This window comes from Nerophis lumbriciformis, linkage group LG13, assembly GCF_033978685.3.
Source record: "Nerophis lumbriciformis linkage group LG13, RoL_Nlum_v2.1, whole genome shotgun sequence".
NCBI lineage: Eukaryota > Metazoa > Chordata > Actinopteri > Syngnathiformes > Syngnathidae > Nerophis > Nerophis lumbriciformis.
In genome coordinates, this window is record NC_084560.2 from 21,267,639 (window position 1) to 21,284,350 (window position 16,712).

At 39.0% G+C, this 16,712-nt stretch overlaps 1 protein-coding gene across 7 annotated transcripts in view; it reads right to left on the reverse strand.

Annotated features, from left to right (window-relative positions):
• Positions 1 to 14,763, reverse strand: part of galnt13 (polypeptide N-acetylgalactosaminyltransferase 13) — a 151,294-nt gene extending 136,531 nt beyond the window's left edge. For all 7 annotated transcript variants that reach the window (XR_009816491.1, XM_061971532.2, XM_061971531.1 and 4 more), the window contains exons 1-2: positions 14,507 to 14,763; positions 7,367 to 7,658 (exon numbers count right to left, since the gene is read on the reverse strand). Coding sequence is in view for 6 of the 7 variants with exons in the window: in XM_061971532.2 (XP_061827516.1) it covers positions 7,367 to 7,508 (142 nt within the window). In the remaining variant the exon portion in view is untranslated. The remainder of the gene's footprint in view (positions 1 to 7,366; positions 7,659 to 14,506) is intronic.
• Positions 14,764 to 16,712: the final 1,949 nt, after the last annotated feature.

Genomic DNA, 16,712 nt, shown 5'->3' on the forward strand with positions numbered 1-16,712 from the left:
TCCGTTTGCATCTGGGGGAAACGACCGCCGCATAACCGTGTGAACCCCCAACCGTAACAGTTGTTCAATTAAGGACATTCATTACGTACGTCTAGCTTGTGTGCTAAGTAAGCCATTGTGTAGCTGATGTGTGCTTATTAGAGGACATTTAGACGTTAACTGGCTGTCAAGCTTTGCATAAGCAAATGCGCTGCAGGGCTGCTTGTATCGGCGCTTATAACAGAGATTTTACATACAAGACGATATCATCCAATACTTGTTTTGTTGCTGATATCGAGCCAATGTCTGATTGCAATATCAGATTGGGACACCCCCTAACAAGCTAATTCTAGTACCGGTAATACCAAGCCCTCATAGAGTTTCTCAGCCAATGACTTGTAAGCTCCTTGAGTTTAAAGAAGCCTGTACGTTTATCACAAGCAACTACATGGAACCACTAACTAATAAACACTGAGTCGTAGCCCAAAGCTAAGCACAGCTTTACTGTTATTGGATGCACAGACTGTCACACATTATTACATCACGGCCGCAGAGGACATCATAACAAAGTGAATTAACTTTGTTTACGATTGTTAACAGCTTCATTAAACATGACAGCCCCCCCAAAAAATAATTAATGTTTTAACCGTGCTGCTGAATCCAAACTGCCACAATTACAACACCTTAGTTAGAAAAGCAATGTTTCAAGTAGGGATGGGCAGCTGAATCAGTTTCCTTCATCACCTACAGAGAAAATTAACAAAGATGTTTTTAAATATATATTTTAAACAGACGTGAGATTCCAGCGCCACAGCCGGTTGCAGTCATGTTGTGCACTCTGTTATGCCTCAAATGCTTTATGATGATATACAGTAAATCAATGCTTTGCACTCAATCTACACAATTATTAACTATCAATTATTGATTATTATGCCCACCCCAGGTTTTAGGTAACATTTTAATGTTGCTAACGGTCATGTGTATAAAACCAAGTTAAATACAGTGGTACCTCGGGATATCAGTGACTCAGCTTACCAGTTGTTTGGGATATAAGCCGCCTCTCCGCTAATTGTAATGCTTTAAGTTGCGAGCATAAATGTAAGTTATGAGCCTGCCCACCACGAGTCGGCACAGCAACCACATAAGATCCGGTGTCAGACTCGCTATCAATAGCTTATAGCCAACGATTGATATAACTTTACTTTTCAACCATATGATATTCATTGATTTAAAAAAAACAAATCATCAAACAACTCGTAGCCGACTTGGCGAAGCAATTCGAGCGCATCACTGCTCGTCTGCACCATACTGAAGCAGAATGAGTCAATAAAACCAGCCAATGACGTTTAAATAATATCTAATAGGAGGACATTTATCCATGAAAATATGAAGATGCTGATGGTGTGTTTGAGAGAGAAGCAGCTGGAAGGAGATACCGTAGAAGTCCGCTCTTCAAAGTAAAGGCTGTACATTACTCTATAAAACTACTGACGATGTTTGTAATACATTCTATTGTATCGTTTTGATACAATATTTCTATTTGTACGTTCTTCCTTTTAAAAGGCACACTACATATTAAAAATGCTGTTTTAAGGGGGGCAAGCACCATATAAATTGATTTTAATTCATTTCAATGGGCGACGCTGTTACGCAATACAAGTCTTTGGCGTTGCGAGCTGCGCCACATAACCATTTTATCCTGAGGTACAACTGCACTGGTAATATTCAAATGGTATGAATAAAACCCATGGTTAAACACACTCTTAATAAATGATAAGGTCTTGTGTGGCGACTGTTCAAAAAGTTTTGAAATGTTCAACATTAACTGGCGTTCATATTTAGAGATTCCACCAGTGTCGGAATTTAACAAATGCCTTTTTGTGCCAAACACAACCTTACTAATTATCCTGTTGACATTTTTACTCCCTGGCAAATATTTCGGTCATGAATTAAACCACATTACTGGTGGAATGCATCAAAGTTTAATTTAATTGTAGTTTGGACATAAACAGAATAACCTTTGTTGGGTCATACTAAAATGGAATCTTCTGAATGTGTTCAGTGTCAGCCTGCCCTTTATCTGGCCTCTTATGGCGGGGTAATTGCAGCATGTGTGCAATTATAAATTCTGTGAAGCAATTTTGCACATACTCAACATAATATTTCACTTGGGAAAAAAAAGCCCTGGGTTTGCTGTGCTGGCTTTATTCATCTGCTGCAGCCAAGGTTTTATGCAGCTTTTTGACTTCACAAACTTTCTCTCAACATCACCTAGACACTCTCTAATCGTGTTTCCATTAAAAAAGAAAAAAATTGTCTGTATTGTTGTGCATCACTCATCGACTTTTTCTACTTTCACATGCTATCTCCTATTAGATTACATAATTTATCAGCATATTTCTTAATATAAAATAGCAGTTGACGAGGGCCAAGTTGGTGTCAAAGTAAATATAACATTCAGATGATACGAAATAATACATCTGTGAATTAGTTAACACAAAATGATGATTTTAATGTGGTTTCTCTCATTACAATACCTTATTATTATTATTCATTTTACAGTACTTCATATCTCATCACAACTAAGCAACCTAAAAAGGAGACTATCATGATAAAAAATAGGAATGTATTGATCAACTTTTATGGCTACAGATCGGATCTGATTTCGAGTCCTAGTCCAATACTTTAATAATAAATTACAGAACTGAAAATGTTTTTACAGCAAGTAACTAAAGTAAACACAGTAACATACTTTTATAAGGCTTATTTTTAGTACACGTAGATTTTATTAGTATTGTTAGAAATCAAATGATGTGTTAAATTTGTGATTTTCAATGCTACAGACAATTTTTATTAACAAAATAAAATGGATGGGGCACCATAAACAACTATTGGCGCCTATTAAATGTAATTAATTTGTTTCTTGCCTTTAAAGCCTTCTTGTATACAGACACTTAACTCCCTGAGTTTGTAAACAATAACAAATATATATATATATGTTTTTACAATAATAACAAGAAGAAAAAAAAAATTGATCTAATCACTTTAGTATTATTTATATACTGATAACGATCGTATCGGTATTGACATCTGGATCAATCACCCCTACTTTAGCTACTTGTGGTGTCCTGCTGGGTGTGTGTGTGGGTGTGTGTGTGTGCGTGTGTGTGTGTGTGTGTGTGTGTGTGTGTGTGTGTGTGTGTGTGTGTGTGTGTGTGTGGGTGTGTGTGTGTGTGTGTGTGTGTGTGTGTGTGTGTGTGTGTGTGTGTGTGTGTGTGTGTGTGTGTGTGTGTGTGTGTGTGTGTGTGTGTGTCATGTACAGCCATACTTTTTACTATAGTCCTCCAGTGATAATGGTATTTGGAAAAAAAATTGTTTATTTTACACCATGGTGGTGAGGATTAGTATCTTAGAAGTGGCTGCAGTTTGCTCTCAAATTCGAGGCAGCGTTCTGGCAAGACACACACCCTCCTGGAATTCATGCAACTCTTGCATTTGTGTAACAAGGAATATGGAAACGTAATTGTGTCTCCCTGAGCGTCCTGTTTTGAAGAAATGTTTCACGTAAGTATAATTTTAAGCCACGTACTGCGACATAGCTGCGGTACGGATCAGTTAAAAAAAGCAGCCTCCGATCATGATCAGGATTGGGACATCTCTAATAAAAACAACAGATATTTTCCATATAAAAATGAATGCACTCTACAGGAAAACAAGGGAGGCATATGTATGTTATCTCTACCTAGTTTAAAAAATAATTAAATGTATTCAATTGCTGTGTTTGTTGGTAATCTATTGTGTCATTGGTATACAATATAGTGATTACCCTTAACATACATGCCTTGTTTAACTTTTTTAGCTGTAGTCCCTTGTGAAAATAAACGTTTACCAAGCATCCTGGTGAGAAATGATGATTTTGCACATACCTTGTACATGTTCCATATTATATGAATTAATGGGTCTATTTTCTAAGCAATACAACTGAATGGTAGCCTGAGACATTTGGATCATATTTAGTGTCAGTGGCTGGCAGCTCTGCGTCAGTCTAACCTTAAAAGCAGCTTAGAAAGCAGCTTAGAATACTGCTTACTGGAGGGCATGTGAGGAGATGAACTGCTTAAGAGGCCCAAACAACCAAGCGACTGAAACCTGTTACAGAAAACTACTGTTTATGCATCTCAGTACAATCCTATTGCATGTGAGAAAATACGATCTATAAGCGTCAGTGTTTAAAGGCCTACTGAAATGCGATTTTCTTATTTAAACGGGGATAGCAGGTCCATTCTATGTGTCATACTTGATCATTTCGCGATATTGCCATATTTTTGCTGAAAAGATTTAGTAGAGAACATCGACGATAAAGTTTGCAACTTTTGGTCGCTGATAAAAAAACTTTTCCTGTACCGGAAGTAGCAGACGAGTAGCGTGACGTCACAGGTTGTGGAGCTCCTCACATCTGCACATTGTTTACAATCATGGCCACCAGCAGCGAGAGCGATTTGGACCGAGAAAGCGACGATTTCCCCATTAATTTGAGCGAGGATGAAAGATTTGTGGATGAGGAAAGTGAGAGTGAAGGACTAGAGGGCAGTGGGAGCGATTCAGATAGGGAAGATGCTGTGAGAGGCGTGTGGGACCTGATATTCAGCTGGGAATGACTAAAACAGTAAATAAACACAAGACATATATATTCTCTATTAGTCACAACACAACCAGGCTTATATTTAATATGCCACAAATTAATCCCACATAACAAAGACCTCCCCCCTCCCGTCAATATAACCCGCCAATGCAACTCAAACACCTGCACAACACACTCAATCCCACAGCCCAAAGTACCGTTCACCTCCCCAAAGTTCATACAGCACATATATTTCCCCAAAGTCCCCAAAGTTACGTACGTGACATGCACATAGCGGCACGCACGTACGGGCAAGCGATCAAATGTTTGGAAGCCGCAGCTGCATGCGTACTCACGGTACCGTGTCTGCGTATCCAACTCAAAGTCCTCCTGGTAAGAGTCTCTGTTGTCCCAGTTCTCCAGAGGCCAATGGTAAAGCTTGACTGTCATCTTCCGGGAATGTAAACAATGAAACACCGACTGTGTTATCCGGCACAACAGTCAGGGGGTGCATTCTACGGCGGGGGTGCGTTATCCGGCACAACACCTGCCGCAATACACCGCTTCCCACCTACAGCTTTCTTCTTTGCCGTCTCCATTGTTCATTAAACAAATTGCAAAAGATTCACCAACACAGATGTCCAGAATACTGTGGAATTTTGCGATGAAAACAGACGACTTAATAGCTGGCCACCATGCTGTCCCAAAATGTCCTCTACAATCCGTGACGTCACGCGCAGACGTCATCATACCGAGACATTTTCAGCAGGATATTTCGCGCGAAATTTAAAATTGCACTTTAGTAAGCTAACCCGGCCGTATTGGCATGTGTTGCAATGTTAAGATTTCATCATTGATATATAAACTATCAGACTGCGTGGTCGGTAGTAGTGGGTTTCAGTAGGCCTTTAAGCTTTGGGTAAAATATTTGATTTTGTTAACATGAACAGGACTGACACATCATTTGAGTTGATAGCTGATAGCCGTCTGAGTTAACCCGAAGTGCTGCACCAAATGTTCGATGCCACATCCAGCTTTTATTGTTGGAAATCGCTCGTGTCAAGGGCTTACCAAAATGTAGAAGTTTTATTGATGAGGCAGGCGCTGAAAAGTCCATCAAAAAGTTGTTCTGCCAAAAGGTGGTCAACTTTAGATAGCGTAGCGCCAAGATTAGCTCCATTTTGTTTAAATAGTAGTCACGCTTTCTCTGTAAATATTTTGATTGCTACAACATAATACTAATAGAAAATAAGGCACATACTCCACTGTATTAAATATAATAAATAAATAAAACTTACTTTTACACTTAATTCAGGCCAAAAACAATATGCTTTAAAAAAAAAAAAACATTATTTATACTGCAATGTATTGAAGCCGCGACATTTGAAGCGCTATGTAGCGAGTCTCAACATGTCTCAAAAAGTTGCTGGTCCCTTTTTTTAAAAAGCAATGTTTAGGCGGGTCTGAATATCAGCAAAAATATAGCAACAAGGTCAATATGTTGGCAACACGATCCCTTCTGCTACTTATTTTTATTCTCTGGCATACCAGGGGGCTCATGTAAAAAACGTTGCTTACCGACTTTTTCACCGCACAAAAATCTGCAGTCAATTCCATGTAGATTCGGATGTAACAAAGAAATGTGCTTGTTGTGTAAGCAAACTTTAATACATCAAGATTTTTTCTTGGGTACGTGTTGAAACAGAAAATAAGCAGATATTAACAGTAAATTAACAAGTAGATTATTCATTCATTTTCTACCACTTGTCCTTAATAATTGTGATAAAATAATACAATGATAAATGACACAATATGTTACTGCATACGTCGGCAGACTAATTAGGAGTCTTTGTTTGTTTACTTACTACTAAAAGACAAGTTGTCTAGTATGTTCACTATTTTATTTAAGGACTTAAAGTTAAAGTTAAAGTACCAATGATTGTCACACACACACACGAGGTGTGGCGAAATTATTCTCTGCATTTGACCCATCACCCTTTATCACCCCCTGGGAGGTGAGGGGAGCAGTGAGCAGCAGCGGTGGCCGCGCCCGGGAATCATTTTTGGTGATTTAACCCCCAATTCCAACCCTTGATGCTGAGTGCCAAGAGGGAGGTAATGGGTCCCATTTTTTTAGTCTTTGGTATGACTCGGCCGGGGTTTGAACTCACAACCTACCGATCTCAGGGCGGGCACTCTAACCACTAGGCCACTGAGAAGGTTTTTGCAATAATAAACATATGTTTAATGTACCGTAAGATTTTTTGTTAAAGTAAAGCCAATAATGAAATTTTTTGTGGTGCCCTTTATTTAGAAAAGTACCAAAATACTTTTGGTACCGGTACCAAAATATTGGTATCGAGACAACACTAATATATATATATATATATATATATATATATATATATATATATATATATATATATATATATATATATACCGTCTGTGTGGGCACCCCAGATGTAGGGTAATGGTAAGCAACAAAGCAGTCATGTAACAATTGTCAGCAGCTAAATAAGAATTAATTAATAATATTCAATGAACATATTCAGGTTCTTCTTATATTTGGGTACAGTAGTAAATTTTTGAAATGCAAACACTATAAACCTATTATCTATTGAGGGCTATTTAACAGTGTGAAATGCAGCCCAGTTAATGTCAGATCTTAAAGAGCCAGGGAAAAGGCCAAGTGGCGTACAAATGGCAGACAGAGTTCACTGCCTACTTAATTTCCATCAATCTCCTTGCAAGACTGTGTGAACTCACCGCGTAGGGCAGGAAGGAGCGAGCGGTCCTTCCTGTCGTCACATTTGTTACACTCGCTGAAGTAGAGCAGCAAGAAGACATCCACCAGCACCCAAACTAAAGAGGTGGTCAACACCACCTTGCAGTAGACAAAGCGCCGCATCAAATCCCCGGTATGCCAGCCAACGGGTGTTGTGAGGGGAGCGGTTGTCAAACCCCAAACACCGAGGAGAGCTTGGTACGTTGCTGTGATATAAAGATGGAAGGATGAAGGCTGGAGGGGACTGGGCCAGTTTGAGCAGGAGGCATCATGCTGGAGGAGAAACACATAACACAACAGAAGATAGAAGTCAGAATGTTTCTCTGTCAAGTTTAGTAGGACTTTGCTTAATATTTAAGACATTTTTGTCAAATCATCCTTGCATTTGTCATGTAAGTTCATTATTTGTATCAACTTTTCCACTTTTCCTCGCTACATAATGTTAGAGCTGCATCTATCGAATATTTTAGTAATTCGAGTAATCGAATATATCATATTTTTACTTAATTAAGCTTTAATTATACATGTTAAGATGTGCCCTCAAGTATTGCGTTTCGCCAAATTGTCTTTTATTTCCTAAACGCCTGTTTTCATTATTGAAGGCTGACACGCACGCTTGTCCCGTTCGGGGTGGCGGGGGTGCTGGAGTCTATCTCAGCTGCATTCGGGCGAAAGGCGGGGTACACCCTGGACAAGTCGCCACCTCATCGCAGGTGGAAAAAGGTGAAATAACTGAAAACAGGTTTTATATTCTGGTTTCTTCAAAATAGCCACCCCTTTGCTCTGATTACTGCTTTGCACACTCTTGGCATTCTCTCCATGAGCTTCAAGAGGTAGTCACCTGAAAGGGTTTTCACTTCACAGGTGTCATAGTTTTAATGCCTTCAGTGACAATCTACAAAAGTCATGAAAATTAAGAAAACACATTGAAATGAGAAATTGTGTCCAAACGTTTGGCCTGTACTGTATATATTACACATGTTTAACCTCATTAAAACATACATTTAAAAACCATATGAAAATTTTGCGAACCTAAGACCTTCTTTAGAAAGCGAGTACTAATGACACCTGCCACAGAGCCACCAGAAAAGGAAATTGAAAATTTGTGTTCATATTATAACCAGTGACAGAGCATGATGTGGCCAGGAATAAGTTTGGGGTAAAATTTTATATGAAGCGCCTTGTCATTCAATATTTCAATAATTACAATTTACTGTCTGCCCTGCAGGATGAATTTGAGGACCAGTCATAGACAATTTAGAGTGAAAAGCAAATTTTATTTTTACTCTCATACAAAACATTCTAACTTGGATTGTTTCCCTGGCTTCGAGACTCTTCCGAAGGACAGTGCGGCGAACACACAACAAACTCCCTTCTTGTCTCTCATGGACACACACCTGTTGTTGTTGACTTTGGACTGACTGACAAGAACACCAAGGCTGCGGAACAGAGACACGCGGCGGGCTTACACACACACACATACCCCACCCTCCATCCAACGCCCTTTACGCGAATCCCTTAAGGGTGATGGACGGCTGGGCAGCGCCTGAAGAGCTGCAGCCTGCCACCGTAGCCCCCACTCCCTCCCCTCTGTTGCAAGTCTCGAGTTGTATGTGTATAATATGTATATGTGCTTTGCTAGGGAGTTTTTTTCCCACTCCAGACTGGGCCCTTAGGAGCCCAGTATAGATTGTCTCATACTCCCCCAGCGTTTACCTTTTTTCCATCTTTTACGGGGCGCCTTGTGGCGACCCATCAGCGTTCCTGTTCTGTAACCCTGTACACTGTTTGTTTGTCTAATCTTGAACGGGTTTGTGCTGAAAACAAAGTTTTGTTGTACTTGTGCAATGACAATAACGACCTACCTACCTTAATGTGCTTCTTCACGCAACAACAACCCCCCACTACGCAGAGTACGTGTTCTACATTTGGGGGATGGGCGGCACCTGACTGACACAACGTTATTATAGCGACAGCGTTTCACATCAATTTCATAAAGGTGAAACCAACATTAGTTACATCAGTATGATTTAATGTTAATGTTATGTTGACAATACATTTATGATCGGATGATCTTTAAAAGTAAAAGTGGACTTAATCGCGTTACGTTGTTGGAGTTGTAGCGGGCTGAGCATGACCAAAAATCGTATATTGAAAGATGATGATCTACCGAATTATGTTGTACAGCGCACACGATGTGCGCTGTACATTTTAATTTTCCTGAGGGAACTCTCCTGAAGGAATCAATAAAGTACTATCTATCTATCTACACAAAGTACGTTTGCAGTCAGTCATATCATATTCTTTTTGGCACTTAGAAAAAATACCAAGGACATGACCTTGGTGTCCTCAATGGTAGTTATGCAGGTGTGTGGATTTATGATTCATCCGCCACAGTTCCACATTTGTGGCCACAAATGAATGACTACAAGACAACCTTTCTATTATTTTTTTTTGGTTTTATGGTTTATGGTTGGTTCCCTGGTTATGAACGTGCTTCCATATATGACAAACTTAATTTTGGTTCGAAAAGGATAGAGTCCCTCGAGAACTGGTAACATACAACCAGTGTGTGCCACACACTACCACTACCAAGGGTTAGGCAGACTCTGCAATGGGCAAACAAAAGGAAAGGAAAGGTAAAAAAGTAGAAATAGACTACCGTATTTTTCGAACTATAAGTCACAGTTTTTCTCATAGTTTGGCCGGGCTCCAGTGCAACTGATATATGTTTTTTTCCTTCTTTATTATGCATTTTCGGCAGGTGCGACTTATACTCCGGTGCGACTTATACTCCGAAAAATACGGTAATTCAAACTCTCAGGAGAGAAGTGAAAAAATCAACAGTCCAAGCCTAAACAATGCTGCAATCATTTTCAAGCATAAAAAGTGTATCTTTGAGCATGTTGAATGATCTCTTTTTAACCAAAACATTTACAAAATAGATAAGACCAGGGGAAGTCTAAGTAGTAAGTAACTAACCAAAAAATGTTGATAATACACTTTGGGTGTGATTTGATGAAAGTTTGCGTGTACTAATACACGAGGAAACTGATTACACAACCTATTGAACCAAGACCTAACACAGTGTACTGTATTTTATTTATTGATTAAATGAATAATCCAACATTTTTGTATGGCTCTGTCACTAATTTCCAGTGAAAACATTTTTCAACTGACAAAAACAAAAACAAACTACCTTCAAAGAAAAATCACATGTCCTGTACATTAAATGAATAAAGCAATATTTTCTTAGGACTATGTCAGTTATTTCAAAGGGAAACATTTTCAACAAGCAAACAGCAAACAAGTAAAGAATATATGTTCTTTAATATCAAGATGAATGCATAAATGACAACCTTTTTCCAGAACACAATATAGAATGTGAGCTATAACAAGATAATGCATACATTTATCATTTGTTTTCAGAACGGTTACAAAAAAGTGGGACCCCAAAAATGTACTGTGGGACCCCATTTTTATGACTTGATGGGGTCCCTGGGACCCCATTTAAAAAGTTCCAAGCGCCAACACTGATGGATTATTGGTGCGTGCAAAACAGCAGGTGGTCATCAAATATCATTAGAGATGATTATCGGCCGATAAATGCGTTAAAATGTATTATCGGAAATTATCGGTATCGATTTTTTATCATCGGTATCGGTTTTTTTTGTTTTGTTTTTTATTAAATCAACATAAAAAATACAAGATACACTTACAATTAGTGCACCAACCCAAAAAAAACTCCCTCCCCCATTCACAACCATTCACACAAAAGGGTTGTTTCTTTCTGTTATTAATATTCTGGTTCCTACATTATATATCAGTATATATCAATACAGTCTGCAAGGGATACAGTCCGTAAGCACACATGATTGTGCGTGCTGCTGGTCCACTAATAGTACTAACCTTTAACAGTTAATTTTACTAATTTTCATTAATTACTAGTTTCTATGTAACTGTTTTTATATTGTTTTACTTTCTTTTTTAAAAAGTACCTTATCTTCACCATACCTGGTTGTCCGAATTAGGCATAATAATGTGTTAATTCCACGACTGTATATATCGGTTGATATCGGTATCGGTTGATATCGGTATCGGTAATTAAAGAGTTGGACAATATCGAAATATCAGATATCGGCAAAAAGCCATTATCGGACATCCCTAATCATCATCAAATATCATCCCATAGATCAGTGGTCCCCAACCACCGGGCCGAGGCCCGGAACGATTGGTACCGGGCCGCCCAAGAAATTAAAAAAAATAATAATAATAATAATAATAATAATTTTAATTTTTTTTTTGTTTTTATTAAATCAACTTAAACAACACAATATATACATTATATATCAATATAGATCAATACAGTCTGCAGGGATACAGTCCGTAAGCACAAATGATTGTATTGTTTTATGACAAAAAAATTAAAAATACCATAACCCCGGTTCGTAAACAAATTTTCAAGCGTTGACCGGTCCGCAGCTACAAAAAGGTTGGGGACCACTGCCATAGATAATTCATTCGCAGACCTTGACTTTGACACGTAGGAGCTAGAATGTGTCATTAACATGCATTATCACGATATGACAATGTCACAATGGTATTAAAAACTCCATTGCACAACCCTATTTTCTAATTGAGATGTATTCATATATTGTTTCCCCCCAACAACTTCCTTATTTAGGAAGTTAACTAAATTTAAACAGGTTACCAGTAGAGTTGTACGGTATACCGGTATTAGTATAGTACCGCTATACAAATGACTTTTTTTCGGTACTATACCGACTCTGAAAAGTACCGATCCGCCACCCCCCCACCCCCTAAAGTCCAGCCCTGGTCGGCAGTGTTTTAGCTACTTCTAAATCACTAATCCTCGCTTCTATGGCGACAAATAAAGTACGTTTCTTACAAGTATCATCCCTGCAAGACGAGGAATATCTAAACATGCTTCACTACACACCGTAGCTCACCGGCATCAAAATGTAAACAAACGCCATTGTTGGACCTAACATCCACTGTAATGATACCAAGTACAGTAGCGTATCTAGTCGATACTACTATGATTACGTTGATATTTTTGGGCCACACAACATCTTCTTTCATTTTTTTTAAATTTATATTATGTTTATGAACTCAGGAAATATGTCCCTGGACACATGAGGACTTTGAATATGACCAATGTATGACCCTGGAACACTTGGTATCGGATTGATACCCAAATATGTGGTATCATCCAAAACAAATGTTAAGTATCAAACAACAGAAGAATAAGTGATTATTACATTTTAACAGACGTGTAGATAGATAGAACATGTTAAAACAGAAAGTAAGCAGATATTAACAGTAAATGAACAAGTAGATTAATAATTAATGTTCTACCACTTGGCCTTAATAATTTTGACAAAATGATAGAATGGAAAATGACACAAGGTGTTACTGCATATGTCAGCAGCTAAATTAGGAGCCTTTGTTTGCTTACTTACTAATAAAAGAGAAGTTGTCCTGTATGTTCATTATTTTATTTAAGGACAAACTTGCAATAAGAAACATATGTTTAATGTACCCTAAGATTTTTTGTGGTCCCCTTTATTTAGAAAAGTACCGAAAAGTATCGAAACCCTTTTGGTACCGGTACCAAAATATTGGTATCGGGACAACACTAGTTCCTTAATATCAAGATGAATGCATAAATGACAGCCGTTTTCCAAAACACAATATAGAATATGAGCTATAGCAGGATAATGCATACATTTATCATTTGTTTTCAAAATGGTTACAAAAAAGTGGCACCCCAAAAATGTACTGTGGGAACCCCATTTTTATGACTTGATGGGGTCCCCTGGGACAGTAACAGAAAACTGAGAAGGTGTCAAATTAAATATAAACTTAACTTTTTCGTACTCCTTTTTGGACATATTAAATTGTGCAAATATACCACGCGATGTTCCTTGATTTATTCTTGTAACATGTTGTCTGAAACAAAGAAATCATAACCATGAATAGAGCAGTGTTTTTCAACCACGCTGAGATACAGTCTGGTGTGCCGTGGGAGATTATGTAATGTCACCTATTTGGGGTAAAAATATTTTTTGCAAACAAGTAATTATAGTCTGCAAATAATGTGCCGTTGTTGAGTGTCGGTGCTGTATAGAGCTCGGCAGCGTAACCGTGTAATACTCTTCCATATCAGTAGGTGGCAGCCGGTAGCTAATTGCTTTGTATATGTCGGGAACACGTCGTGTGAGACGACGAAGGTTTGTCGTCGTATCTAATGCTTAAACCAAAAATAAACAAAAGGTGAGTGCCGCTAAGAAAAGGCATTGAAGCTTGGGAAGGCTATGCAGAACGAAACTAAAACCTAACTGGCTACAGAGTAAACAAAAACAGAATGCTGGACGACAGCAAAGACTTACTGTGGAGCAGAGACGGCGTCCACAAAGTACATCCGAACATGACATGACAATCAACAATGTCCCCCACAAAGAAGGATAGCAACAAAACAAAGCAGATGCGGAGAATAGTGTTTAAGGAAGACATGAAACTGCTACAGGAAAACACCAACAAAACACGAAAAGCCACCAAAATAGGAGCGCAAGACAATAACTAAAGGAAAACAGCAAAAAACTCAAAATAAGTCACGGCGTGATGTGACAGGTCGTGATAGGTACACCTAATTTGAGACAAGAGCTATATTGATGCATGGTTAGTTATGGTTTGAATTCATATCCAACAATTACGACAACGACTTTTTATTGTCTACTGAGTTTCCTTTTTTTAATGATTTCTGCTGGTTTTTTCAATGAAAAAAAATGTGCCTCGGCTCAAAAAAGGTTGAAAAACACTGGAATAGACAATGCATATTGACACTAATATAAAAAAAATAATAGAAAAGTGTTCCCAGCCCTGCCAGGAAAAGGAGGGGATTATGGACTAGACTAGAGTATATCCCATTAAGTCCATTAGCTGCTGTAAACCCCCTCCCCAAAAACACATTTAATGGATAGCACATGATTATGTCAATATACTGTGCCACATTATTTTATCATTCAATCGGACATGCTGAAACATGGAAGCATGCTGTACATGTGACTAAAAAAAAAAAAAAAGGAGATGATATTTACCCAAATAGTGTAGGGAGAAGTCCACCCTCACGCAGGATAAGAATAAAAGAGTTGAAGTCCATCTCAGAAGACGATAGTAAACAAACCGGTGCGATGTCGTCGCTCACGGTACCTGTTTGGACTCCTGAATACCATCTGTGGTTGCCGCAGTAAGGCGGTAAACACGTGTACTGTCAATACGTGTGTCCGCTAATTGTCGTAGAGAAATTACCCCGAAACATAACATAACTTGACGTATCGGGAGGGATGCCTCTGAGGAGAGGATGGCGACAAGTCGAAGTAGGAGATTCGGTGCAATCTATCCACAGCGCCCGGAGACTTACCTCCGTCTCTGATTGGCCGAAAGTCCCGTCAGTCAAGAAATCCTCTTGAAGAGGCGGGGCTAGAGTCCCAGGCTAGATTACCGTGCAATGTGCACAACATGTCATGATTAAATACAGTATTAAACACAGTCATGATTATAATATACATAGTATATCATGTTTTGTGGAACTGCACTTTTTTGGGAATTTTGCCTATCATCCACAATCCTTATGTAAGAGAAGAACACATAATAATAATAATAATAATAATAGATTTTATTTGTAAAAAGCACTTTACATTGAGCAAACAACCTCAAAGTGCTACAGTGTATTAACCAAAAAATGAAAATATAATAAAAATAAAAACTAGAACTAGCACGCATATATCTAAAAAAAAAAATAAAGGCTTTTTTAAAAAGAAGGGTTTTTAATAGAGATTGGATAATGGCTTTTTTCCCGATATCCGATATTCCGATAATGTCCAACTCTTAATTACCGATTCCGATATCAACCGATGCCGATATATACAGACGTGGAATCAACACATTATTATGCCTAACTTTGTTGTGATGCCCCGCTGGATGCATTAAACAATGTAACAAGGTTTTCCAGAATAAATCAACTCAAGTTATGGAAATAAATGCCAACATGGCACTACTATATTTATTATTGAACTCGCAAAGTGCATGATTTTTTTTTAACATGCCTCAAAACAGCAGCTTGGAATTTGGGACATGCTCTCCCTGACAGAGCATTAGGAGGTTGAGGTAGGTGGGGTTGAGAGGGGGGGTGGGATTAATGTGGGGGGGGGGTAGCGGCGGGTGTATATTGTAGCGTCCCGGAAGAGTTAGTGCTGCAAGGGGTTCTGGGTATTTGTTCTGTTGTGTTAATGTTGTGTTACGGTGTGGATGTTCTCCCGAAATGTGTTTGTCATTCTTGTTTGGTGTGGGTTCACAGTGTGTCGCATAACGTTGTTTATACGGCTACCCTCAGTGTGACCTGTATGGCTGTTGACCAAGTATGCTTGGCATTCAATTGTGTTTGTGAAAAGCCGTAGATGTTATGTGACTGGGCCGGCAAGCAAAGGCAGTGCCAATATTGTTGTCTGGGTGGAAATCGGGAGAAATTCGGGAGAATGGTTGCCCCGGAAGATTTTCAGGAGGGGCACTGAAATTCAGGAGTCTCCCGGGAAAATCGGGAGGGTTGGCAAGTATGACTGGGAGACGCAACTGCTCTGTACTTCTCCCTATGTCCGTGTACCACTCCGCACAGCGGCGTTTTAAAAAGTCATAAATTTTACTTTTTGGAACCGATACCGATAATTTACGATATTACATTTTAAAGCATTTATCGGACATCTCTAGTTTTTAAGCCTTTTTTAAAAGCATTCTGTGGTCCCCTCAGGAGGTCAGGGAGAGCGTTCCACAGACTGGGAGCGGCGGAGCAGAAAGCCCGCTCCTCCCATTATTCGTAGCGTTGTCCTCGGAGGTTGGAGGAGGTTAGCCTGTCCGGAGCGGAAGTGTCGTGTGGAGGATTTGGGGATGAGCAGTTCTTCGAGGTAGAGGTGGGCATTTCCATGGAGGCACTGGTGGGTTAGTAGGGAGACTTTGTATTCAATCCTGAGTGGAACAGGAAGCCAGTGAAGGGATTTGAGAACTGGTGTGATGTGGTCGTATTTCCGCACTCTCATCAGGATCCTAGCAGCACTATTCTGTAAGTACTGCAGCTTCTGGATGTTCTTGCAGACAGAATCAGAATCAGAAATACTTTATTAATTCCAGAGGGGAAATTAAGATTTTCAACACAATCCCATTCAAGATCAGACAAACATTACAGGGAGACAGAACAGGATCGCTGACGGGTCTGCCAACTTACAAAAATGGTGAGAAACAGGTAAACGCTGG